Source organism: Melospiza melodia, unplaced genomic scaffold (assembly GCF_035770615.1).
Source record: "Melospiza melodia melodia isolate bMelMel2 unplaced genomic scaffold, bMelMel2.pri scaffold_34, whole genome shotgun sequence".
Lineage (NCBI taxonomy): Eukaryota > Metazoa > Chordata > Aves > Passeriformes > Passerellidae > Melospiza > Melospiza melodia.
In genome coordinates this window covers 5,937,684-5,965,490 of record NW_026948659.1, presented here as the reverse complement: position 1 = coordinate 5,965,490, position 27,807 = coordinate 5,937,684, and the positions used below count along the sequence as shown (strand labels likewise).

At 47.8% G+C, this 27,807-nt stretch overlaps 2 protein-coding genes across 2 annotated transcripts in view; both read left to right on the top strand.

The window, feature by feature from the left end:
• The window catches only part of LOC134434251 (olfactory receptor 14J1-like), a gene marked incomplete at its 5' end in the record, with an annotated part of 50,242 nt that extends 29,530 nt beyond the window's left edge, over window positions 1–20,712 (top strand). The window contains one exon of the mRNA XM_063182932.1: window positions 20,617–20,712. Coding sequence (XP_063039002.1) covers window positions 20,617–20,712 — 96 coding nt within the window. The remainder of the gene's footprint in view (window positions 1–20,616) is intronic.
• A 575-nt stretch (window positions 20,713–21,287) lies between these two features.
• Window positions 21,288–21,773, top strand: LOC134434304 (olfactory receptor 14J1-like; the record flags this gene model as incomplete). The annotated part of the gene is made up of 1 exon (XM_063182981.1): window positions 21,288–21,773. A coding segment is annotated over one exon (486 nt), but the record flags the coding sequence as incomplete, so codon positions are not given.
• Window positions 21,774–27,807: the final 6,034 nt, after the last annotated feature.

The window sequence follows — 27,807 nt, the reverse complement described above, 5'->3', positions numbered from 1 at the left end:
GTTGGTTTTGACTCTTCAGTGGGAGGTGGTGCAGGTCCTTTAATCTGGGTTATATGTGTCCACCCCCTCTCTTGGGTCATATGGCTGTATTGGTGGTGAGTAGGACCTGAAAAGGGCCTTCAAACTTAGAGGTTAAAAGTGCAGAGTTCCATGATTTAACTAACACCCAGTCCCCTGGATTGATGTTGTGTCCCTTAGTGTCTAAGGGAGAGGTTTGAGGGAGATAACCCTTTTTCTTAAGATCTTTGAATCTCCTTCCTATGGCCTTTACCTATTTTTGGGTGGCTGTCTCTCCTTCTGGATAAATTCCTGTGCTATACGGGCTTGTCAAAAAGGGGAGTCTAAACATCATTTCATAAGGTGAGACTCTTATGCCTGATTGAGGCCTTGTTCTAATTTGTAACAGTCCTAAGCATAGACATTTAAGCCAATTCATCTGGGTTTGTGTAACTAATGTAGTTAATGTGTTTTTGATGGTTTTATTCATCCTTTCTACTCTCCGGGGATGCCAATGGGCTGTACAACCTCTATTTCATTCCCAGGGTTTCAACAACTTGTCGTAAGACTTGGGCTGTAAAATGTGGACCTTGGTCAGAATCTATATTTTTTATTAACCCATATTGGGGAATGAGGTTTTCTAGAATTGCTTTTGTGACTGCTTGGGCTGTCTCTGTTTTTTTTTGGGAACGCCTCTACCCAATGGATGAGGTCATCCATGGTCACTAATAAATGTCTGTGTCCCTGGACAGGGGACATTTCTGTGAAGTCTACCTGCACACTTTGGAATGGCCGCAAGGCCAACTCTCTTCCCCCAGATCAGATAATACTGTTCTCATTACTTTCTGATTAATTTGTTGGCAAGTTAAACATCCCCTGCTAACTGCCTTTGCTATGTTATGTACTCCCATGCACATATGATCCCTTGGAAAGTGGTCACATAAGCCTTGTATTTCCCAAGGGGTGAACTCATGTAACTCCATCATCACCATTCGGGCGAGAGCTTTATTTAAAACTTGCTGTCCATCAGGGGTCCACCATTCTCCATTTTCTTTTTGATGTCCTCTCATCTTTTCTAACTCACTTAATTCTTTCACATCAAAGATGAGTCTTTCCTCTTTTCTTTCTATACTAGGTGTTCTCTCTATCTTAAGAATTTTAACTAGACTTTCCTGTTCCAAAGCTACTTCTTTCACTACTTGATCAGATAATTGGTTTCCCTTTATTTCAAGGGTGTCCCCTTTTTGATGTCCTTTTATGTGAACTTTGGCTATCTCTATTGGTTTCCTTAGGGACTCTAGTACTAATTTTCTTAGCTCTTCATGTATTATATTTTTGCCTTAAGAGTTAAGGTACCCCTGTTCTTCACATAGTTTTCGAATGTATGGGCAATCCCAAATGCGCACCAGGAGTCGATATTGAGTGTTCCTTTATCTTTGTCTAGTAAATCTAGACTTCTTTTCAGGGCACAGATTTCACAACACTGGGCAGACCAATTTGAGGGTAGCTTTCCCCAACTTGCATGTTCTGCCCATCTATGGTTGCATACCCTGAGACCTGTTTACTGGCTACCATTTGTGATGATCCATCTGTAAATAAAATTCTCCCATGTGGGCGGGGCTTATCTTCTAAATCTTCTCGCACTTTAGTCTGCATTTCAATAATTTCTAAACAATCATGTTCCAGGTCTTTTAATGGCTCTCCCGTGAGGAACAGGGCTGGATTTAAACATTTTGAAGTGAATAATTGGAGGCCTTGGTACTTATTAGGATGACTTCATACTTTAGTATTTGGGAGTCAGTTAGCCACTGAGGGGCCTTGTGACTTAAAATATCTTTCACATTGTGTGGGGTATGAACCCGGATCTTCCCCTTTCAGGTTAGTTTCTGTGTGTCTTCTATTGGGGTGGCTGTTGCCTCTGTCACTTGCACACAGGCTGGCCACCCTCTGGCTACTGGATCTGGTAACTTGGAGAGAGATGCGACCGGCTTCCTGCATCCTCCCCAGTCCTGTGTAAGGACTCCACAAGCTATCCCCTCTTCCATGTTTAAAAATAGGTCAAAGATATTGTAAAGGTCTGGTAGGCTCAGTACAGGGGCAGAAGACAATTTAGTTTTCAGATTCCGAAGCTGTTCCTTGCCATTTGAGGTCCAGGTTACAGGCTCTGAGTCTATCAATTTGTCATATGGAAATTTAACGCTTTTAGTGATTTAATACTGATCAAGCCATAATCTTCAATACTCAAACAAACCTAATAATTTTCTAACATCTCTTTTGGTCTTTAGGGGCAGGGATGGACAGAATTCCCAAAATTCAGGAGGCCACGAAAGGCTTAGACAAAATGAAAATGATTCACTATTGTATGGAAGTCTGGCCTAAGTTAAACCTGCAGGGGGAGTGGCCATGGTATGGGACAAGAGATCCATGGATGTGTTCCCAATTAAACCAACATCTGAAAACCTGAGAAAGTCCCAATCTTGAGTAGTTAACATATGCTGCATGTTGGTAGAGGGGTACCACCAGCAATGTAATAAAAATCTGTAAACTACAAAAATGGAAGGAAAATAATGAGGGGAGAGAAGAGGTTAGTGTTAAGTAGGACCCCCTTGATTACTTACCTCCTCCTCCATTCCCCCTCTATTTACCTGGCAAGGCCCCACGCTCCTCTCCCAGATCCCCCAATTTTACCTCTGGCCTCTCCATCCCAAGAATCAGCAGCTGCTCTGATCCTATTACCACTTCCAATTAACACTCCTATGGTTATTACTCCTACCCTAACCTCAACTCCCTTACCTGCTCCAAACAGTACTGTCCCACCTCCCTCTAATCCAGTTATTTCTCCAGTCTCCCCCTCAGCCTCTTCAACTGTCTCTCCAGCCCCACCTCCAGTGTCCCTTCCTACGGGTTCAGTCTCTTTCCCCTTACCTACTGCTGTACCATTGCTCCCTCCTAACTGGGAGGTGAGCACCTCCATCTCTAACCCAGTTAGTATAAGTCAACTAGCCCCACTCCTCCTGTTTCTTCCCACAAGGGTAACCCCACGGAGGGACCTTACTGTAATATAAGATCTAAAACATCAAAAGTGGAGAAGCTGTTTCGTCTTAGAGAAGTCCCCATGGGTGGGATACGTGGGGAACTTGGGTTTGTGAATGACCCATTAACAGCCACTGAAATTCGAGGCTTTCAAAAGGAATTAGGGAACTTAGTGGAGGATCCAGTAGGTATATTGAACCAAGTAGACCAATTTCTAGGCCCCAACATTTACATCTGGGAAGAGCTGAACTCTATTTTAAAAATTTTGTTCAGCGCTGAAGAAGTAAGGATGATTAGAGCCGCAGGAATGTGGATCTGGGAGTGAGAAAATTGTTCAGGAGATCCCAGTGACCAGAAATTACCCTTACAGGACCCTGAGTGGGACCCTAATGAAGAGAAAGATAAAAGGAACATGGAAGAGTATAGGTCCCTGATGGTTAGAGGAATAAAGGAATCAGTTCCCTGAAGTAATAACACAAATCTAGCTTTTGATAGCAGGCAAGAAAAGGATGAAACCCCAGCTACTTGACTTAACAGATTAAAGAGGAACTTCCAATTATATTCCAATAGAGATCCTGATAGCTCTGAAGGCCAAGTACTTTTAAAAGTGCAATTTGTTACAACATCTTGGCTGGACATATGGAGAAAGTTAGAGAAAATGGATGACTGGTAGGAGAAGGGAATAAATGAACTGTTAAAGGAAGCTTTAAAGATATATTTAAGGAGAGAAGAAGAGTAAACTAAAGCTAAAGCTAGAACCATGGTAGCTGTAGCCGGGGAAAGTCTAGGGGTAAAAAGATCAGCAGGGACAACCATCGAGAATCAGTGAAAATGGACGAAAGTCCTCTTTTGAAACACCCAAAAATAAACCTAAGCTACCTCCATGGGTGGATACAAACAAGAGACCAGGGGCACCACTGCGTGAAAGGAAATATTATTGTGGAGAGATAAGACACATAAGAAGGGATTGCAATAAACTCTCTTTGGATGAGGCAATGGTAAAAGAACAAGAGGCCCTTGAGAGACTCCTGAGGGATGACAACAAGGGGTGTCAGGGGCTTTCATGCTAGGGGACCCAATGTACTATCAAGAAGAGCCTCTGGTAAACTTTGAAGTCGGTCCCCAAAGTGAGGAATTTGAATTTTTAGTTGTTACCGGAGCAGACAGATCAAGTATAAAGGAATTACCCGCAGGAGTGACGACTGGGAGAAAGGTCTGTGAGGTGATGGGAGCAGAGGGAAAACCATTTAGAGCCTCCATAGCTGAAAACGTAGAAATTAAAGGAAACGGAAGGCAGTGTGTGGCTGACTTTATCTATTTACCTAATCTAGAAAGTAATTTACTAGGAAGGGACCTACAAGTCTCATTAGGAGTGGAGATTATCCCAAAGCATGGGAGAATGATAGTCCAGATCATGAAACTGACATCAGAAGATACAGAGCAGATAAACCCAGAGGTTTGAGCAGGAGAAGGAAAGAGGGGCTATCTAGACATCCCACCAATAAGAATTGAAATGCAAAAAGGAATTCCTCCCGTTCAAGTAAAGCAATACCCAATGTCTATTGAGGGAAAAAAGGGACTGACCCCTGTGATTGAGCAGCTATTAGAGGAAGGTATCCTGGAGCCGTGTATGTTTCCCCACAACACTCCTATTTTAGCAATTAAGAAGGCAGATGGAAAATAGCAATTGGTCCAAGACTTAAGGAAACAAAAAAAGAGAACTATAACCAGGCATCCAGTGGTCCCAAATCCCTACACCATCTTGAGTCAGATCCCAAGGGAGCATGCCTCGTTTACTATTATAGATTTAAAAGATGCATTTTGGGCATGTCCTCTCGCTGAGGAATGTAGGGATTGTTTAGTGTTTGAGTGGGAACATCCAGAGAAGAGGAGGAAACAACAATTAAGGTGGACGTGCCTACCCCAAGGATTTACCGAGTCCCCAGATCTCTTCGGGCAAGCCTTAGAAGGGCTTTTAGAACTATTCAACCCTGAGAGCGAAGTACAAATTCTACAATATGTAGATGACTTATTAATATCTAGAGAGGAACAGATTAATGTCAGGGTAACAAGTATACGCCTTTGAAATTTCCTAAGAGCAAAGGGTTTAAAAGTATCTCAGAATAAATTGCAATTTCTGGAAGCGGTGGTTACTTATCAGGGATACATAATTGGGAAAGGATATAAGAAATTAAGTCGTGAATGAATTTCAGGCATACTATCCATACCAGCACCAAAAACTAAGAGAGATGTCAGAAAACTATTAGGCTTATTTGGGTACTGTAAGGTAGGGTTAGACCAATATACCCAAAGTATAAAATTTTTAAATGACAAATTAGTAAACGCTGACCCAATAGAATGGAGAAATGAGATGACAAAAAACTAAATAATTTGAAAAATAAACAAACCTCAGCACCTGTCCTAATTTTGCCCAATCTGGAAAAATAATTTGACCTATTTTTAAATACTGAAAAAGGAATTGCATATGGGGTGGTAGCCCAAGAGTGGGGAGGGTGCAAGAAACCAATAGCTGACATCTCCAAACTGCTAGACCCTGTAGCTAGGAGGTGGCCCGCCTGTATTCAAGCAGTTGCTGCAACAGCCACCATAATTGAAGAGACTCAAAAACTGACCCTGTGATGCAAAGTAAGAATCCATACACCACATGATCTAAAAACAATGTTAAGGCCAAAGAGCCCAGAAGTGGCTTACTGACTCCCGAGTATTAAAGTATGAAATAATCTTAATAGATGCTGATAACCTAGAGCTGGTAACCTCTAAAACTCTAAATCCAGTGCAGTTTCTCTCTGGAGAGCCATTATTAGAACTAGAGCATAACTGCTTGGAACTAGTGGACTTTCAGACAAAAGTTAGGGAAGATCTAGAATAGATACCTCTACCTTATGGAATAAAATTATTTACTGATGGGTCTTCGAGAGTAGTTGAGGGAAAAAGGATATCTGGATATGCAATAATTGAAACTACAGAAACAGAAGACATGAGATTTACCGAGAAGGGCAAACTGCCTTCTAATTGGTGAGCTCAGTTTTGTGAAATCTATGCCTTAAAGAAGGGACTTGACTTATTGGAAGAGGACCAAGGGACAATTTACACTGACTCACGGTATGCCTTTGGGATCGTTCATACACTTGGAAAGATTTGGGAGGAACGTGGGTATCTGAACTCCAAAGGAAAAAACTTAGTGTACACAGAACTGATAAGATCAATACTAGAATCTCTACCTAAACCTGCAGAGATCGCAGTGGTACATGTTAAGGGACATCAGAAAGGGGATACCATCGAGGAAAAAGGGAATCAGTTAGCTGACCAAGTGGCTAAGGAGGCAGCGTTAAACCCAGGGGAGCCAGTGAAATTACTCAGGTTAAACAAAGTGTTAGGTGAAGAAAGGAAAGGAAAACTAGTAATCAGTGAGAAAGAACTAAAAGCAATAAAAGAATTAAAAATGCATCGGGGGAACCAAGGGGAGTGGTTGACACCAGATGGGCGTAAATTTTTAAATAAAGCACTAGCCCAGAAAATGTTAACAGAGATACAGGAATTAACCCTTTGGGGGAGTCCAAGGGTTATGTGATCACTATTTAAGAGAAAACTTATATATTGGAATACATGAGGTAGCAAAAGCAGTAACTCAGGGGTGCATAATTTGCCAAAAACTAAATCAAAAAGTGATGAGGCAGACCATATGGGGGGAAAAGAATTAGCCCAAAGACCATTCCAAAACATTCAAATAGACTTTACTGAAATGCCCCCTGTACAGAGTTGCAAACATTTATTGGTAATAGTTGACCACCTTACTCATTGGGTAGAAGCCTTTCCAAATGGAAAAGAGACTGGAGAAGCGGTAATAGTAGCCAAGATTATCTTAGAATTCTAACATCAATCCCTGATACGGGTTGGTGAACAATATTGATTCAGATAGGGGACCACAATTTATCGCACAAGTATTACATAAAATAATTGAGGCTTTAGGAATAAAACGGAGATTACATACCCCATGGCATCCCCAGAGCTCTGGGAGGGTAGAAAGAATGAATAAAACCCTCACAAATATATTAACAAAATTAATTGCAGAAATGTAGATGAACTGGCTCAAATGTCTACCCCTTGCCCTTTTAAGGATCAGGACAGGACCCTGATCAGATATAGGGGTTCCACCCTATGAAATGATGTTTGCACTCCCATTTTTAATGACTCCATATAGTAGTGGGGACTATTTATAAGGGGAAACAGCTAACCAAAAGTAAATAGAAACCATTGGAAAGACCCTAAAGAGTCTGAGAAAAAGAGGATATCTTCCCCAAACTTCCCCCCTTGATACAGATGTGCACCAAATAAGTCCGGGAGATTGGGTACTAATGAAGTCATGGAGCAATACCCCACTAACTCCAAAATTTGAAGGATCCTTCCAGGTATTACTCATGACACACACTGCAGAAAGGACACGAGAAAGAGGCTGGACTCACATCACTCCAGTCAAAGGACCGGTACCACCCCCTCAAACAGCAGACTGGATCCAACAGCACCAGCGACAGACGCTTCCACGTGGGTTGCAAACCCAAACTCGGACAATCTCAAAGTCACCTTTAGAAAGAGACCAAAGGTTGCTTAGAAAGACTGATAAAAGCAAAAGAGACTAATATATTAAAATTGTTATACTTTTTATTCAAGTCATTATTATTTATTGTTTTTGTTGTTGACTTATGAATGTAGAATTTTTAGTTTGTGTTGGAGCCTTCATTTGTTTTGGAGTATATTATGCTATTATTGGATTAGAGATTAGAGTGAACATTTTGTTAACTGTTTGGTGTAAAGATTTCATATATTATCTTGAATATAGAGAATGGGTTCCTCCATCTCTTTTAAACTGTTCAAGGTTACAAGCTGAAGAGTTATAAGAATTAAATGTTAGTATGATAGTTAAGTTCAAAAGGTTCAATAGAGTTCTAATAATCTATTTTTCTCCAAGGCAAACCCTGGGGGTTTCAAACCTACTCTCCTACAGAACATTCCTCAGGAGCTATTAAATTGATAGAAAGTGGGAGGAAAGAGAAGGGAGAAAGTTCCCCAATCCTAAGAGGCACGGCCAGTTGAGATCATGGCAATGGTTCATACTGGACTCTTGGGAGGACTGGTGTTATTCCTGTTTATGGAAAGTATAGGGAGTAAGGAAAATCCATGTACTATCACCCCCTACACGATGGGGAGAACCTTGGGTCACTGATAAGCGTTCACACCAATGTAAATCCTTATTTTTTAACTACTCCCAGTTATTTACCTGTCAAGAGGTCGGGAAAGTCTATTGGATTGCCAGAAGCACTGCCTCATTTAGGCAACGCTTACTTGGAGAATGCCCTGTAGGAAAAACCTGGTTTTGTTTTGAGCATGAAAGTAGTCAGGAAGCACTGAAAGATCTAATAAAGGAAAGAAAATTAACAGTAACCACCAAAAAGGATGAAATAGAAATGCCCTTAGGGAAGAACCTATTCCTAGCCCTAGTTGAAAGAATTAGTAAGGAACTAAATCTAACCAACTGCTGGGTCTGTGGGAGTACTAAAATGACAGAAATTTGGCCATGGGAGGGAATTAGTTTGGGACCATTAGAAATTCTAAGGTGGGAACAATCAGGACAGAAACCTCACATTTTAGGACAAAGAAGGAAAGAATAATGGGACTTAAAATCCAAAGTAATTGGGGAAGAATGCATAATAAGGACAGGGACGAGATATAATACCTCAGTGGGAAAGATGGCATGCAAGAGGTATCTAAAGATTGAAGACTTAAATGCTAGATGGATTCCCCAAGAGCCAAATCAATAATGGTCCACTGGGAAAAAGGAAAAGGGGTGCATTTATCCTGAAGGCTATAGGCTGCACAAATGTGCAGAAAAAGGGGTAAACCCCTTTTGGAAAATAAGACAAATATGTAAATATTGAGAATACCCTTGGGAAGTCCAAGACATCTTTTGGAAAGCCCCCAATCATCTATTTTGGATTTGTGGCAACACAGCCTATACTACTCCTCCAGGAGACTGGATGGGAAGCTGCACTATAGGTGTCATCAAACCTGCTTTCTTTCTATTGCCAAAGGAATCAGGGTCAAGTTTAGGGGTTCCATTGTATGACAATTTGAGAAAGACTAACCAGAAAAAGAGGAATATTATTGACCTGGGGAGAAAACAAACCTGGAAGGGAACAATCTGGACAGCAGAAGAGATAATTAACACATATGGACTGGCAACTTGGGCCCAGGATGGATCCTGGGGATATCGTACTCCAATTTACATGCTCAGTAGGATCATTCGACTCCAGGCAGTACTAGAAGTAGTGTCCAACAGAACATCACTTGTCCTTGACCATATTAATTACCAACTGGCCCAAACTAGAACTGTCATCTACCAAATTCGACTTGCAGTTGATTACTTAGTAGCCGATGAAAGAGGGATATGTGTAAAATTTAATTCATCAGAGTGCTGCCTTAAAATCGATGATAGAAGTGAGGTAATAAGAAACATCTCAATAGAAATACAAAAAATAGCATATGTGGGAAATCAGGAGTGGACTCCCCTACTAGGCACCAGTTGGTGGGATGATTTTTGGTCTTTTAAAGGGAAACGGTGGAAGAAAGTAATCTTTATAGTAGTGGAAGTATTAATAAGTTTAATAATCTTACATGGCCTACTCCCATGTTTAAATAAGATTATATCATGTACAATTCAGGCTAGTACACAGTTTTCAGAAACAACTGCTCAAGCCAAAACCAAAATAATGATGATTGAAAGTCAAGAAGGAGAACATAAAACAGCTAAAAGTGTTTATGACCAGTATCAGAAATTAAGGAAGTTTTATGTCCACAAAACAGAAATTACATATTGATGTGCGCTTAAACTCAATTAAAAAGAAAGAGGGGGGATACTGTGAGGAATGAAAATCCTGGAGATGACAGCTCTTTTTCAGAGTAGTAATTGGTCGTTGATGTTTATGAAGTTGATAAGGTCTTAATTTGAAGTGTTGGTCTGTTGTTAAACATTGAATGTTAGAGTTCTAGGACTTGCCTTTAGTTGCCATTGTTAAATGTTGCTATATTACCCTCTATTTATATCTCTCCTCGTCATGCTCTCTATTTGTACCCCATGTTAGTGTGCTGCTAAACCCTGAATGTTAGAATTCTAAGACTTGCCTTTAGTTGTTGCTGTTAGATGTTAATATTTTACCCTGTATTTGTATCTCTCCCCATCATACTCTGTATTTGTACCCCTTTCCCTCTCACCCGGGATTTGTATCCATTCCCCTGGGGAACCACTTCCCCTGCTCCCCTGCTCCCAGGAGGACTTGCACCCAGACTGAATTCAAATGAGAGGCTGTGGGAACTATATGAACCCTCTCAAAACAACAAACCAGCGCATAAACTTTGACTTTAACCCACCAGAACCACACTAAGTCACCCACTCTAGACCAGAGCTGGATTCCGTCCTGTCACCATAATTTTGATAGTACCCAGCTTGAAAGATACCCCTGGAGTAGGAGCCAACATCACCTTCCCAAGAACTCTCGTGAGGACGGAAGCCCCAGCTGTGCCGAAAGACAAAGCCGCACTCCTCCTCCTCAGCGTCGTCCAGTGGGAGCAGTGGCGGTGTGCGCAACCCCTCGGGATCCCCAAACAGAGCTGATTTAATAAAGGCCTTTTAAAGGAGCTGGTCTCCTGGTCCCATTTATCACAGCTGGCAGGGGCTGCAGGTTGATGCCATTTGTCCTTGCTGCCCCTCACATCCCCCTGGCCCACCAAGAGCCCCAAGGCAGCCGTGAGGGACAGGCCCTGCTGGCCCAGGCTGGGCTCAGGGCTTGGCCTTTCTGCTTCCTGCAGCCAAGCCAGGCCTTGCTCAGCATTGCAGTTCCCTGCTCAGAGCCTTGGGCTCCCTGCAATCCTGCCCTCAAGGATCTGCTCTCACCAGGCCCTGGGCAGCCTTGGGCACTCCCTGCCCTCCCTGGGGCCCAGCCATGCTCCAAGGCACTTGGAGTTTTGCTGCTGACTCCTTGAGCAGCTTCTCCATCCTTCTCTGCATGCCTGAGGCTCCTGGAGCCAGCCCCAAATCCAGCGTGGGGCTGATTAAAATACAGAAAGCCCTCAGGAGCTCTTTGCCTCCCTTCCATTGTCTTTGAGTCTCCAGGGCTTGTGCAGGGATTGGAGTCAGTTTGGAGTTGTCTTCGGGAGGGAGATTCCAAAATGCACCTCCTGATTGGTTTTTAATCAAGTGTGCATTTTATTATTTTTCAGTTCATTGAAGAGGTGACAGAAGCCTTCCCCAAGTGATCTTGATGCGGAATGTCTCCTTAGGAGGTCTGGGCATGGAGAAGAATGAGCCCCTTCATGCTGAGCCTGTTTGGACAACCTGACCCGCACCCCCAACCTCACTGAGATCCCAAAACATCCAAAAATGTTAATGCAATTTATTAATTTTTATTCTGTAATGCATTATTTAGTGTTAATATTTTATTATTTATATATTTATTATATGTATTTATATTTATAACTACACTATTGGTTTTTATTGCCTAGTCTTTATATTTATATAGAAAAAATCAAGGCATTTTTAGTAGCCGAGAAAATTAATGCTCAATGTTTCTAAGTAAGACAACTCCCTTTATTAAAAGTGCATATTAAATGGCTCTATGCAGATTTTTAGCACATGTATTTTGATTTCTTGATTAGTAGTGCCGTATTAACATTTTAATTCTAAATATCGTCTTGTAATTAAAAGGTAGCTTTTGTAGTTAAAATAGGAACTATGTTAGTGGGATTTTTAAGAACGGAATGAGGCACTCACAGCAGATAGCAGCCCCAGGACACCTAAATCTTTAATAGAAAAATAATTTATTGCCCTCTTATCAGAAGAAACAAACTTCTTCCCTTCTCAAAGGCGCTGTTCAGATTAGAAGCAAGAATTTGATGATGACCAGACAGAATCCTGTATTTGACAGGAATTTATGCATCATAAATGAAGTCTGCGACTATGCAACGGGCTATTGGTTTAAGGGTTAATCCTTTGATAACGGGTGTCCTTTACTGGGCTCGTAATGCCCAGAAAAAGGTACCTGGATGTCCATAACTCTTTCTCTTTATTGTCTCATATTATCCCAATTCAAATTGTCCAAATTATTATTACTCAAATTGTATTAGTATTTTGATAACCATTCTATTAGTATTAAACTTTTAAAATTTTAAAAACAAGTAATTGTGGTTTTTCCCACCTTCATTAATTAATTAGGTTCTAGCAGTAATTTATTTATTCCTCTTTCTGGTAATTAGATACATTTGTGCTCTTTTTGCCATCTGCTTAAAATTCTTTTTACAATACGGGGCCGGGGGGGAGGGAGGGTGAGTGCACCTTGGAGTCCATGGAGACGTTTCGGGAACACATTTGGGCCAGTTTTGGGTTGGGGAGTGAATTCAGAGAGAACTTGAGAGTCTGGAGCACACTTGGGGGAGCCGGGTGGGCACTTGAAGGGGCACTCAGGGATTCTGAGGGACAGTTCAGGGTCCGGGGCAGCACTTGGGGGTCCAGGGGGGCCCTTGGAGGTCAGAGAGGGGAATTTGGGGCCTTTCGGGGTCTGGGCCGGCACTTGGAGGGACTCGAACGGGGCTCTCTGGGGCGCGGGGGGTGATGGGAGTTGAAGGCGCGGGTATCACACGGTCGAACGGGGCAGCAGAGCATCACGGGAGTTCGAAGCGCAGCTGCAATGGCTCTGGGTGAGGCGCGGGGCACGACGGGAGATAAAGTCCCGGCTGGAATAGCGCCGGACGTTCGCCGCAGAGCATGATGGGAGCTGTAGTCCCGAAAGTGGCTCGAACACGATATTTGGAGGTCAGAGAAGGCTCTTGCGGGACACTTTTGCGTCCGAGACGCGACTTGAGGCCCTCGAGGGGAACGTAAACGTTTTCGGAGCCCTTGGGAGGAGGTCTGGGATCTCTAAGCGGGCTCTTTAGGGCATGGGTCACAGCAGGAGTTTTAGGCGTGGGACTGTGTTCTGAGGGGCTCTGGGGCCGCGGGGGATGAGAGGAGATGAATTCCCTGAAGTGGCTGTACCGGGCATCTGTGGGGTTGGGAGCACTCAGGGGATCCGCGGACGCTTTTGTGGGGGTCCGGAATGGGCGCTGAGGGGGCACTGAAGGATCCTGGAGGGTCAGGGGGACACTTATGGGGCAGATAAGGGCGGATCCCGATGTTTTTTTGGAGCGCAGGGCATTACGGGAATTGTAGTCCCTGCTTCTATGGAGCTCCTATCGGCCGCGGGGCATGATGGGAGATGTAGGCAAAAAGAAATATGGTGCACATTTAGGCACCGCCCCAAGACCCGGATCCCAGGTGCTGATTAGCTGGAACTGCTGATGGGCGGGAGCCTCGGCAAATGGGATGCATTGTACGTGGGAACAGCCAAATCACCCTCCTCCAGTCCCTTCCACTACAGCCCAGTTCATTCCCAGTACAGACCAGTATAACCCCAGTAAAGTCCATTTCATCCCTAGTAGAACCAAGTTCATCCCCAGTGCCCCTCCAGTTCATCCCAGTGCAGCCCAATCTATCCCAACACACCCGAGTTCATTCCCAGTCGTTCCCAGTTCCTCCCAATGTCATCCACAGGATGCCCCAGTGTCCCCCAGTCTTCCCTGCAATATCCCCAGCGTCCCCAGGTTCTCCCAGTATCTCCCAGTGTCATTCCCAGTATGTACCAGTGTCTCCCACAGCGTTCCCAGTGTTCCACAGTATGTCCCAGTCCTCCCCAGTGTTTCCAAGGACAGTTTAATTTCTCTCGGTGGCCGTGGCAGCCAAACCCAGCAGTGGGGTCAGTGCAGTGCCCATGGCCACAGCCCCTTGCAGTGGCCCAGTGCAGCTTGGGCTGATGATCCACCCTCACAGCTGGCCCAGGGCAGCTCTGCAGTGGCTTTGGTGGCACCTGCGGCTGGCACACACCTGAGCAGTGTGTCTGTTTGCAGTGGGGAAACTCAGGAGGTTCAGATTGCTTCAAAAAGCCCCCAAAAGTGAAAACCCCTCTTAGGCTGAGTGCAGCCAGCTTTCCAAGCACAGCAGGTCCCAGGGGAGTGAGGACAGACAGGATGGGGCTGGGCAATGTGGAGCAAGGCTGTGTACACCGGGTCAGAGCTCCAGGCACAGCTTCTGTGAGCAGGCCAGAGATCCTGAGGAGAGACCCTGGGTCAATATCAATCACAGAATTATGCAACCAACTCTGCTCTAAAGAGAAATAAAATAAGATATATCCTTTAAAATAGGAATGTGTATTTCTTACAAGGTCCTTGAAATCTTTCTCCATAATTGGACTAGGAAAATTTAAATGACCCTCTCAGGGCTTTGATGTTGTTTACATCAGACTCAGTCCCTGAGAGTGTCTTCAAAAGACTTCTCAAGAACTCAAACTTAAATTTAGACTCCAAAGTACCTTGGAGTTTAATGGGTTCCACTGAGGGACACGACTGAGAAAGTGTCCCCAGGTTCCAGTTACAGCAGAAGATTGGAGGCAGTGATAACAGCTGGGGACAAACAAGGCCAAGGTTTCTCTGGTGCTGAGCAAAGCTGGATGTGTTTGAGGAATGCCAAGGGCCAAGGCCTGAGCCCCAGCCCCTGGCCAGGCAGATGCTGTCCCTCCCTCCTTGCTCAGGGCTCTTGCTGGATGGGCACTGGCACGTGGGGATGTGCAATGGCAAGGGCAGGAGCATGGGGCGGCCCCTGCCAGGCTCCTGAGCAGGGACAAGGAGGCAATGAGGCCCCAGGCCTGCAAGGGTCACTTGTCTCCTGCTCCTGCCTCAGGCCCAGGCCCAGCAGCCATGGCCAAAGTGCTGCCCAAGTTGGCTCTGGCAGGGCTGTCTTGCAGCTGCTGCACATGCCTGTGCCCTGTGCAGCCCAGGCTGTCCCACGGTGTCCCTGCCCTGCGCCTCTGTCCCTGCAGGCTGTCGGCATCCCCCGGCTGCCCCACCTGGCTGGGCCCTTCCTTTGCTGACAGCTCTGCCTCCTGCCTGCCTCTGCCTGCCCACACAAAGCCTGGGGCTGATACCAAAAGGGTTCATTCAATTTTTACCCTGCCTGTGTACTTTGAGCACAGGAACAAGGCATGCAGGGGCTGCTTTCCCAGCAAGGATGGTTGGAAGAGAAGAAGAAGACATCTGGCTCAAGGGTGTAGGGATAGAGAAAGCAAGGAGTGGATCTGGGAACTTGGGGTGGGTTTTATGGAAGTGGGTTAATTGTAATTCCCATTTAGCATCTGTGTATATGCAACACACTGGTAGAATTACATGTCCACATAAGGTTAGGAGTTATCCCATGTTGGACCTTAGGCCTGGATAAATGACACCCTCTGAAATACCAAATTAGATTTCAGGAGCCTTATTCTGATATTTCAGAGATTTGGTGACGGTGGTTCCTCACAGAACCAAGGAGTCAGCTGTGACACTGTGCAAACTTATGGAACAAAGGGTCCGTGGTGACACTGCAGAACCAAGGAGACTGCTGCTGGCAGTGTGAGAACTCATGGAACCACAAGTCCATTGTGACACAGCAAGGCCTGATGGAACCAAGGGTCCCTTTTCAAACTCTGTGGCCTCATGGAACCATGAGCCATTGTGATACAGCAGAGTGTCATGGAACCATGAAGGCCATTTTTACACTTGGTGGCCTTGAGAAACCAAAGGGCCATTGTGGCACTTGAGAGCCTTGTGGAGCCAAGGGGACCATTGTGACACTGTGGGGCTCCATGAAACCAGTGGTCTGTTGTGAAACTGCAAGGCCTTCTGGGATCATGGAGACCATTGTGACACTAGAAAGCCACATGCAAGCAAGGAACCATTGTGACACTCTGCAGTCTTGGCAGGCCAAGGGGTAGTTGTCACACTGTGTGGCACCATGGAACCAAGGAGGCCATTGTGTCACTCCAAGGCCCCATGGAACTAAGGATCCATAGAACACTGCAGGACCCCATGGAACCAAAGGTGCATTGTGACATTGTGGAGCCTCATGGAATCCTGGAGGCCATGATGACACTTGGAGGCCGCGTTGAATCAAGGTGCTCTGCAGGGCCTGATGGAACCAAGGAGACCCTTCTGTCATTGTGAGTCCCTATGGAACCAAGGGTCCATTGTGACACTGCAGCACCAAGGAGACCCCTGTGACACTGCAAGGCTTCATGGAAGCCAGGGACCATTGTGACACTCTGGAGCCCCACGGAAACAAGAGGCCAGTGTGACACATCTGGGCCTCACGGAACCAAGGATCCAATATGACACCACCACAGTGACCCTGCAGGTTCCCATGAATCCAAGTCAACAGGAAACAGGTTTTGCTTGGCCTGACTGGTCCAAGTGCCCTTGGCATGTCGAGGGTCTCTTCTCATGTACCCCTGTAACACTGGGGCTCTGGGCTTTCCTTCAAATGGAAAAGAACTGCTCTTCTCATTCAAGCATCCATGGCCAAAATGGGATTCCCCCTCCAAAATTCCCAATATCCAGGGATTTCTCCCACATAAAAGTTGCCATTACAACACGTCTGGCTGACCTTGTCTTCTTGAGAGCTGGGTCTCACCTGCCTTCAGACACTGCGGCTCTGTGCTTTCCTTCCTGTGGAAGAAAAGAAACATCCCTCCTGCACAAGCACCCATGACCAGAACTGGTACTTGTCCTCCAAAATTCCTGCATTCAAGGGTTTTTTCTCCCAGACAAGATCTCCCAGTACAGACAGGTCTGGCTGGCCTTGGCTTCTGGTGGTTGCCTGAATTCTGCCCTGAAACACTGGGGCTCTGCTCTTTCCATCCTAAGGGAAAAGAACCATCCTTCACCAGGTGCCCATGGTTGAAATTGGGTTTCTACCACCAGAAGTCTGATATCCAATTATTGCTCCTACACAAAAGCTGCCATTACAGACAGGTCTGGATGGCCTTGGTCCCTGGTGCCTGCAGTTCATCTGCCCCTGAAGCACTGGGGTTTTGTGCTTTCCTTCCTTTGGAAAAGAATCTTCTTACTCCTCCATGGCCAAAATTGCTACTCCTCCTAAAATATTCACTATATGAAGGGTTTCTCCCAGACCAAACCTGCCAGCTCTGGCCGGCGCTGTGGGCTCTGATGGCCACCTGTCATCTACCCCTGAAACACTGGGGCTCTCTGCCTTCCTTCCCATGGAAATAGAACAGTCTCCTCTTCCAGGGGCCATGGCCAAATTTGAGATCTGGCCCCTAAATTTCATATATCCAAGGATAGGTCCCAATCAAAAGCTGCCAGGAGAGACAAGTTTGGCTGACTTGGCCTCCCAGGGGCTGCATCTCATCTACCATCAAACCCTGGGGCTCTCTGCTTTCCTTCAGGTGGAAAAGAAACGGCCTTTTCAAGGGACCAGTGGCCAAAACTTGTATTCTACCTCCCAAATTATGTGTATCCAAGGATTTCTCTCAGGCACAAGCTGCAATTTCAGAAAGGTCTGGCTCGCCTTGGTCCTTGCTGGCTGCTGCTCATCTGCCCCTGAAACACTGCACGTCTGTTTTCCTTCCAATGGAAGAGAGTCATTGTTCACATCAAAGTGCCCATGGGCAAAACTGAAATTCGGCCTAAAAAATCCCATCTATCCAAGGATTGCTCCAAGACAAAAGTAGCCAGGAGACACAGGTCTGACTGGTCTTGTCCTGAGGTGATTTTCTTAGACTATGAGTAGAATGTTTTCATTAGCCAATACCTTGGAGAGGGCTGAGAGATCTCCCAAGAAGGGGTTTGGAGGCCTCAAGCACATGAGCACAATATAGGGACAGTGGAGCTCTGTGCTCAGTGGGGTGGAGACTGAGGACAGCAGAAAAGAATCCTCGGAGGGACTGAACGGTGGTTTCAGAGATGGTGGCTCCTTTTGACATAGTAGAGAACCCACAGAGAAAGAATTAATGCAAAGGGCAGGTAGGGAGGGCCAGACAGGACCCAAAGAGAAAGGAATTTCCCTCCAGGGCAGGACTGGGGTGCAACATGGCCCCCAGAAGGAGCCTGGGTCAGCCCCAGGCTTTGTGTGGGCAGGCAGAAGCAGGCAGGAGACAGAGCTGTCAGCAAAGGAAGGGGCCAGCCAGGTGGGGCAGCCGGGGGATGCCAACAGCCTGCAGGGACAGAGGCGCAGGGCAGGGACACCGTGGGACAGCCTGGGCTGCACAGGGCACAGGGATGGGCAGCAGGTGCAAGACAGCCCTGCCAGAGCCAACTTGGGCAGCACTTTGGCCATGGCTGCTGGGCCTGGGCCTGAGGCAGGAGCAGGAGACAAGTGACCCTTGCAGGCCTGGGGCCTCATTGCCTCCTTGTCCCTGCTCAGCAGCCTGGCAGGGGCCGCCCCATGCTCCTGCCCTTGCCATTGCACATCCCCACATGCCAGTGCCCATCCCGGCAAGAGCCCTGAGCAAGGAGGGAGGGACAGCATCTGCCTGGCCAGGGGCTGGGGCTCAGGCCTTGGCCCTTGGCATTCCTCAAACACACCCAGCTTTGCTTTAGCACAAGAGACACCTTGGCCTTGTTTGTCCCCAGCTGTCATCACTGCCTCCAGTGTTCTGCTCTAACTGGAACCTGGGGACACTTTCTGAGTTGAGTTCCTCAGTGGGACCCATTAAAAATTCAAGAAACTTCAGAGTTTTGATTTATTTTTGAGTTCTTGACAAGTTTTTTGACGACACTCTGAGGGACTGGTTCTGATGTAAACAACACCAAAGCCCCGAGAGGGTCATTAAAGTCCTTGTGCTGTGTCTGTGCTGCTGAGTTGGGCTGGGCTCCTGGCCCAGAGGCAGCTCCTGGCAAACCAAGAATACCTTCATAAAGACATTTCTCCTGAGGAGCAGCTCCTCTCCCAGTCCTGCCAGGCAGGGCAACTGCCTGCAGCCACCCTGGGCACAGCACAGAGGCACAGAGAGCTTCAATCAGTCAGGGCTGGGAAGGTGCTGAGAAGTGCCTGGGCACAATCACTGCCAGCCCTTGGCACAGGAACCTCTGGCTGCAGGACAATGCAGCTGCAGCTCCTGGAGCCATCTCCTAAAGCTGGAACATCCCAATGCCTCCAGACTCTGTGAGTAAATCTCTGAATATTTCTGGTGCAGGGGAGGTGAAATAGTCATGAAGCTTTGACATGCTGAGGAATGCTGGTCAGTCATAAAATATTTCCAATACAAGGATTTCATTGAAAATTAAGACATTTCCAAAGACATTGTATTCCGTTTCCTAATATTGGAGAATGGCAGAGAGCAGGGGGATTAATATTAAAGATTGGTTCTGAATTATTATTTATACAATTTTAAAAGTTCCTGAGACATTAGAACTTTTATTTTAGTGTTCCATAGATTCACAGGAGATCCCTAATGTGCTTGCAGCCTCTCTGCCCATGGACAGCACCAGCATTCCCTTTGCTGGACCCATCAGGCTCAGTCTGAGCTGTCCTTTGTCCCACCTGCAAACAGAACCTGCTCCCAGCCAGTGCCCTGCAAACAGGCAGGGTTCTGTAGGGCCAAGGAGAGGGCACAGAGATTTGGGGTCTGTGAGTTCTGTCAGGGAGAGATCAGGCACAGGGAAACACCTGCAGGAGGAAAATCTCCAGGAAGCAGAGAGAAGATTGGGCAATGAGAGAAAACAAAACCCAGCAATGCTGTGGCAGGGAGAGTTTAGAGATGCCCACGGGATCCCCTCCAGTGCAGCCCCTCCCTCTGAACAAGCCCCCTCCCTCCTGTGCCCCAGCCCAGCCTCTGCCCTCAGGGCCGGGGCTCCAAGGCGTGCAGCCCCTCCTGTGCAGGCAGAGCTGCAGCAGAGCCATGGGGCAGCTCTGCAGCCCCGGGACCAGTTCCCCCTGCAGAGCACAGGGCTGGGAGCAGCTGCCTGGCCCTGGGGGCTCTGGAGTGGCCACAGCTGGCTCAGGGTGACGCTGTCCCCAGTGCCTGGCTCTGGGCAATGCTGTCAGGGCAGCCAGGGAAGGAGCTGCATCTCCCTCAATCCAATGCCATCATAAGGACACCTGGAGTATCCCTGAAATTTCAGTCCAAGCTTTGAGCTTCCCTCCAGGATACAAACCTGTCCTGTAACATCTCTGTGTTATCTAAAAGCCCCACGGTGAGACACAGAAGGTCTGTGATGAGAAAATGCTGTTGGGTTGGTGAAATGAGCTCTGTCTGTCCCTGGGTAGAACGTGGGGCTGAGACCTTGAGAAGGGGATGGACATTTGGTGGACTGTGGGGATCCATCTGCTCTCAGCAATGTCAGGATGGCTTTTAAAGGAAACATGGGAGGGTGATCATCCTCTGTCTGGGAAAGGTGAAAGCCCAGAGAATCCTGGAACAGGACAGGGTGACAGACCTCCTTCCCTCCCTCTCCACTCACCACCTTGCCTCAGAGAACTCACTGTTCTCCCTGAGGGCAGCAGAAATGCAAAGAGTTTCTGACATGCAAAAATAAGCAGCAGAGGAGATGAAGAAAAGCTGTAAATAACACTAGTACATTTAAACAGACTTTACCATTGCTGTTCTGTGGCAGTGGGAGGGCAGATGCTGACAGGGCCTTCTGTGTTAACAGAGATTCAAAGAGGAACACGAGGACAGCTCCCTGTCCCTCTCCTATGTCTGCACAGCAAGGCTGAACTATAAAAACCTCTGGGTGTACCTGCCCTAAACCTGAAGTCCCAGTCAGGAAGCACCAGCCAGGGCTCCACACTTGGAGCTGAAGGAAAATCTGCTGGAAATTATAAAGGGTGTCAGAGTGTTACAGGAGAAGCGTCTGTGGGAAAAGGCTTTGATTTTGCTGGAAGAAATTTCTCCTAACCGGTCACTGACTTTTCTCCATTAACAGCTTCCAATGGCCAGAGACAGCAAATGTCCAACCGCAGTTCCATCAGGCACTTCCTCCTGCTGGCATTGGCAGACACGCGGCAGCTGCAGCTCCTGCACTTCTGCCTCTTGCTGGCCATCTCCCTGGCTGCCCTCCTGGGCAACGGCCTCATCATCAGCGCCGTAGCCTGCGGCCACCACCTGCACACACCCATGTTCTTCTTCCTGCTCAACCTGGCCCTCAGCGACCTGGGCATGATCTGCACCACTGTCCCCAAAGCCATGCACAATTCCCTCTGGGACACCAGGGACATCTCCTACAAAGGATGTGCTGCACAGCTCTTTTTTTTGGTGTTATTCATGTCATTAGAGGTTTCCCTCCTGACCGTCATGTGCTACGACCGCTACGTGTCCATCTGCAAACCCCTGCACTACGGGACCCTCCTGGGCAGCAGAGCTTGTGCCCACATGGCAGCAGCTGCCTGGGCCAGTGCCTTTCTCACTGCTCTGCTGCAAACAGCCAATACATTTTCCCTGCCCCTGTGCCATGGCAATGCCCTGGGCCAGTTCTTCTGTGAAATCCCCCAGATCCTCAAGCTCTCCTGCTCCAAATCCTACCTCAGGGAACTTGGGCTCGTTGTGGTTGGTTCATCTTTAGGTTTTGGTTGTTTTGTGTTCATTGTTTTCTCCTATGTGCAGATCTTCAGGGCTGTGCTGAGGATCCCCTCTGAGCAGGGACGGCACAAAGCCTTTTCCACCTGCCTCCCTCACCTGGCCGTGCTCTCCCTGTTTCTCAGCACTGCCATATTTGCCTACCTGAAGCCCTCCTCCATTTCCTCCCCATCCCTGGATCTGGCCCTGTCAGTTCTGTACTCAGTGGTGCCTCCAGCCCTGAACCCCCTCATCTACAGCCTGAGGAACCAGGAGCTCAAGACTGCAGTGTGGAGACTAGCAACTGGATGGTTTCAGAAACACTAAACTGCTGGCCAGTTTCTGCCAATCACTTGTAATAAAAGCAATCTTCAATACTTCGTGCAAGTTTCATTTTGGAAGTTCTTTATCTTTGCTTTAAATTTTAAATATTTTCTACAAAGTGATGTCATTTTTTGTGCCAACTTGGTGTTGCCAGTGCTGCTGCCGTGGCCCTGCCCTGCTGCCCTGGTGGCCCTGGTGTTGCTGCAGGGCCTGAGTGCTCTCGCGGCCGGGCACAGCCCTGGGGGTGGCAGTGCCGGGGCTGCAGCAGGGACAGGCCATGGGCACTGCTGGGGCAGCGCTGACACCTCAGCCCAGGCCTGGGGGCTCCAGGCTCCTTGCCCAGGCTCTCTCAAGAACACGCCCAGGCCAATGCCCAGCACAGAAAAGCCCCGTGAGCAGCCCCAGGCTGGCCGTGGGCAGGCTGGGGGCAAACAGCATGGCTGGGGCTCTGCAAGGGCCCTGGGGCAGACAGGAAGGAGCAGCAGAGCAGGGGCTGATCCATCCCCAGTGCGCTGCACAGCCCAGGGCAGCGTCCCAGACCGTCCTGATGGAGCTGCCAACAACATCCCCCCTCTGCAGCCCTGGCCTCTCCCCCAGCTCACACAGGTGCCCCATCCTTGCAGGCACAGACACAGCAGCACTTGCTCAGCAGCCCCTGTTTGCACTGCACAGAGCAGGGGGAGCACCCCCATGCTGTTGCTGTGGGGACATGAACCTGAGGGAGCACAAATGCCATCAGCCACTGGGGCCAGCAAGGGCTGGGGGACACCAGGGAAACCACTCAGCTTTGTCCTGGGCTCTGCAGTCAGCCAGAAAGTTTTTACCCATGAGCTGGGAGTATCCTGTCAGGCTGCAGATGGTGTTGCAGCTTCTCCATGGGTGGTTTCACAGTGTGCCAGAATCAGCAAGGTTGGGAAAGACCTTAGAGATCATCAAGTCCAACCTCTGCCCTGACACCTCCTTGTCTCCCTGAGCCTCCTCTTCTCCAGGATAAACAACCCCAGTTCCCTCAGCTGCTCCTCACAGGATTTGTTTTCCAGACCCCTCCCCAGCCTTGCTGCCCTTCTCTGGACACACTCCAGCCCCTCCATGGCTTTCCTAAACTGCGGCCCAGAACTGGACACAGCACTCGAGGTGTGGCCTCACCAGTGCAGAGTGCAGGGGAAGAATCACTTCCCTGCTCCTGCTGGCCACACCAAATTCCTGATCCAGGCCAGGAGCCATTGGCCTTCTTGCCCACCTGGGCACACTGCTGCCTCATGTCCAGCCTGCTGTCCATCAGTGCCCCCAGGTCCCTTTCTGCCTGGCCGCTGTCCAGCCCCCGGTCATCCTGTGGGTGCCCTGTGATGGCACTCAAGGTGATCTGTTCCATAACCTTGCCAGGCACCCAGGTCAGGCAGACAGACCTGGAGTTCCCCAGCTCCTCCTTCCAGCCCTTCTTGGGGATGGGCTCACATTGGCACCTCCAGTCCTCGGGGACCTCCCTGCTGACCCAGCACTGATGGTAAATGATGGAGAGCAGCTTGGGGAGCTCATCCACAGCTCCCTCATCCCTCTGGGATGGATCCCATCTGCTCCCAGAGACACCTGTGAGCATCTGAGTGGCTCAGCATGTCCCCATCTGCTTCCTCCTGGATTATAGGAGGGCTGTTCTGCTCCTTGTGCCTATCCACCAGCTCAGGAGAACACTTGTCCTGAGGAGAACTTGACTTATTCTTGAAAACTGCAGCAAAGAAGGGGTTAGGTGCCTCAGCCTTTCCCTCATATTTGGTGACCACATCTCCCCTAATAATGACTGGAGATTGTCCTTGTATCTCCTTCTGTCAGTAATCTATTTACAGAAATATTTTTATTGTCCTTCACAGAGGCGGCCTGGTTAAACCTTAATCTTTTCCTCTCTTCTTTCTGCATGACCTAACAACACTCTTAAACATTTCCTAAGTTACCTGCCTCTCTGTCCAAAGGTGATGCACTTTCTTTTTTCCCCAACTTCCTGCAAAAGGCCCATCGCATACAGAATGTCACCTGTTGGCTAAAGAACACCTCAGAGGAGGGAAATACAAGAGTCTATAAATGAAAAGAAAGAAAGCAAGCTAGGAAAGTAAAAGAAGAAGAGGCTGGGAAGGCTTACAAAAACTGGGACCTCCCCCTTGACCACTTGCTTCTTCCTGCCCTTACAGTACCTCAAATCCTTCCTCCAATTCCTCTTGCTGTGGACCCAACTCCTCCTCCTCTCCCAGGTGTCATTCCTTTACCACCTCCTAACCTAGTTATACCTCCACCACCTTCCCCTCAACCCTCTCCTTACTCTCTTTACCCTTCACTTCTGCCCCCTTACCTCAACCATCTCATGCACCCCTTATTCACCAGCAAGTTCCTGCTCTGCCTCCCCCACCACAAATGAGAAGCCAAACAACATCTCAGAATCTCATGTCCAAGAGTGAAGTTAACCAGTCAGCCTCCACAGCTGATGTTGCAACACCCGGTTCAAAGTGGCTGAAGCGGGAAAATTGTTCCCTCTCAGAGAAGTTCCCATGTGCAGGGTGGCCAGTGAGATTGGATTTGTAAACGCTCCTTTGACTGCGTCCCAAGTTAGAAACTTTAAGAAAGAATTGTGAAATTTAGTGGAAGACCTAGTAGGAATAGCAAATCAAATTGATCCATTTTTAGGCGTTAATATTCATACATGGGGAGAATTGAACTCCATCTTTAACATCCTATTTTCCCCAGAAGAGACTCGATTAATAAGAACTGCAGGAATGAAAATTTGGGAGTGAGAAAACCAATTCGGGCCCCCAGGTGACCAAAAAATGCCTTTAGTGGAGCCTGACTGGGACTCTAATCAAGAAGAGGGCAGAAGGAATATGATAGATTACAGGTCCCTGATGACCAGAGGGATAAAGAATCAGTCCCTAGAGGGAGTAATACCAGGTTAGCGTTTGATGGCACCCAGAAAAAAGACAAGACCCCAGCACCATGGCTTAATAGGCTAAAGCAAAACTCCCATATTTACTCTGATGTTGGCCCAGACAGCCCAGAAGGCCAATCTCGAGTTCCCTGCAGTCAGGGATGACCCCGAGAATCCTTTTTTCCCAGCCTGGTGTTTTGAAGAAGGAGTCTGAATTCTTCGGCTGTGGTTTCCAAGGTTGTTTATTGTTCCTTATCTATAACATTTTTTCTCTGGCCTGCCAGAAATCAGACAGAGGCACAGTCCCTGCTCCTTGGCCGGTGTCTATGTTTTATACTATGAAATATGTGTACTTCATTTATCATGATTTTCCTATACCTAAAAGACACACAGCAGGGGTATTACTCCTTTCATTATTGATCAAAACAAATGCACCTGCTATTGAGTGGACACAGCAGATGTAACAGAAGGATTAGAAAGGAGATAAAGGACAGAGAGAGAGAGAGACAGGACGGGGGGAATAGCTACCAACAGAGATATGAAATCCTCATGGTCAGGCCGATAGATCTGTCTGGTCACGTCGGGGAGAATGTCAAAGTCTTTGGTTAACTCAGAGGTCTTTTATAATCTACCGCCGGGAGGGGAGCAGGACGGCACATGAAGGGCACAGTGGAGAATAAATCCATTGGGAACAGGTACAGACAGTCCAGTTCTGAACATCACAAACTGGTGCCAGCAGTGAGCGGGGCCCGTTGTTTCAGGACTGGTTCCTTTGGGAAACCTCCCTCTTCCTATGGCAGACATCCCGCTCCAGTCAGGCCAGCACCCCTGGGTTAGAATTTGAAGGGTCTCATCTCAGTCCTTGGGGAGGGCTTCAATCCCCATCCTTATTGTGAGGCAGATGAGGGATCTTTGGACAATCTCTTTAAGAATGACGTCCCAAAGCATAAAAAATTTATGCGTTTTCCTGTAAAAAAAAGTAATGAATTAATAAATGACAATTAATTTTTCTAATTTATCTATAATAGTGTTATTATATATTTGCATTATTAAATTTTAATATGTATATTTAAAAATCCATATACATTTAGCAAGCAAAAAATTTATTGGTCATTTGTTCTAAGTAACACAGTTGCCTTCATTAATGCATTGACCAGTGTTGGCTATTGATTACTCCTTCTTTATGCTAATTAGTCCTATTTAAAATATTTTTGTTATCTTTTTAATAATTTTCACAGAGAGGGTAAAAGGGGCCACTTTGGGGTCCCTGGAGACATTATTGGGGCAAATTTGGGGCAGTTTTGGGTCTGGGGAGGGAATTCAGAGAGAACTTGAGGGTCTGGAGGACACCTAGGGGAGCAGGGTGGGGACTTGGAAGGGCACTCAGGGATTCTGAGGAACAGTTCGGGGTCCAGGCGGGCCCTTGGGGACCCACGGTCCCTGGGTCGCGGGGAGCGATAGGAATTGAAGGCGCGGGTATCATACAGTTCAACGAGGCCGCGGTGAATCACGGGAATTCTGGGCGCAGCCGCAATGGCTCTCGGTGGGGCGCGGGGCATGACGGTAGAAAAAGTCCCGGCTAGAATAGTGTTGGAGGTTCACCGCTGGGAGCTGTAGTCCCGGAAGTGGTTCGAACGCGATTTCAGGGAAGTTCTTGGGGGACACTTTGCGTCCGAGCCACGACTTGAGGTCCTCGGGGGAACTTAAACAGCTGGGGAGCCCTTGGGGGGAGCTCAGGGAGCTCTAACGGGGCCCTTTCTGATGCGGGGCACAGCAGGAGTTTTAGCCGCAGGACTGTGTTCTGAGGGGCTCTGGGGCCGCGGGGGATGAGAGGAGATGAATTCTCAGAAGTGGCTGCACCAGGCATCTGTGGGGTTGGGAACACTCAGGAGTTTGGGGACGCTTTTGGCGGGTCCCAAATGGGCGCTGAGGGGGCACTGAGGGTTCCTGGAGGGTCTGCAGGACAATTATGGGACAGATGGGGGCATTCCCGGGGTTCTTTTGAGCACAGGGTATGACAGGAGTTGTAGTCCCGGCTCCAATTTGTCGGTATCCAAATGCGGGGCATGATGGGAGATGTAGGCAAAAAGAAATATGTTGCCCATCGAGGCACCGCCCCCAGACCCAGATCCCAGGTGCTGATTGGCTGCAACTGGTGATGTGCGGGAGCCACGGATAATGGGATGCGTTGTAGGTGGGAACAGCCAAATCACCCTCCTCCAGTCCTTTCCACTACAGCCCAGTTCATTCTCAGTACAGACCAGTATAATCCCTGTAAAGTCCATTTCATCCCAAGTAGAACCCAGTTCAACCCCAGTGCCCCTCCAGTTCCTCCCAGTGCAGCCCAGTCTATCCCAACACACCCGAGTTCATTCCAAGTTGTTCCCAGTTCCTCCCAATGTCATCCACAGGATGCCCCAGTGTCCCCCAGTCTTCCCTGCAATATCCCCAGTGTCCCCAGTTTGTCCCAGTATCCCCCAGTGTCACTCCCAGTATGTCCCAGTGTCTCCCACAGCATTCCCAGTGTTCCCCAGTATGTCCCAGTCCTCCCCAGCGTTTCCAAGGACAGTTTAATTTCTCTCGGTGGCCGTGGCAGCCAAACCCAGCAGTGGGGTCAGTGCAGTGCCCATGGCCACAGCCCCTTGCAGTGGCCCAGTGCAGCTTGGGCTGATGATCCACCCTCACAGCTGGCCCAGGGCAGCTCTGCAGTGCCTTTGGTGGCACCTGGGGTTGGCACACACCTGAGCAGTGTGTCTGTTTGCAGTGGGGAAACTCAGGAGTTTCAGATGGCTTCAAAAAGCCCCCAAAAGTGAAAACCCCTCTTAGGCTGAGTGCAGCCATCTCTGCAAGCACAGCAGGGCCCAGGGGAGTGAGGACAGACAGGATGGGGCTGGGCAATGTGGAGCAAGGTTGTCCACACTGGGTCAGAGCTCCAGGCACAGCTTCTGTGAGCAGGCCAGAGCTGCTGAGGAGAGACCCTGGGTCAATATCAATCACAGAATTATGCAACCAATTGTGTTCGAAGGAGAAATAAAATAAAATATATCCTTTAAAATA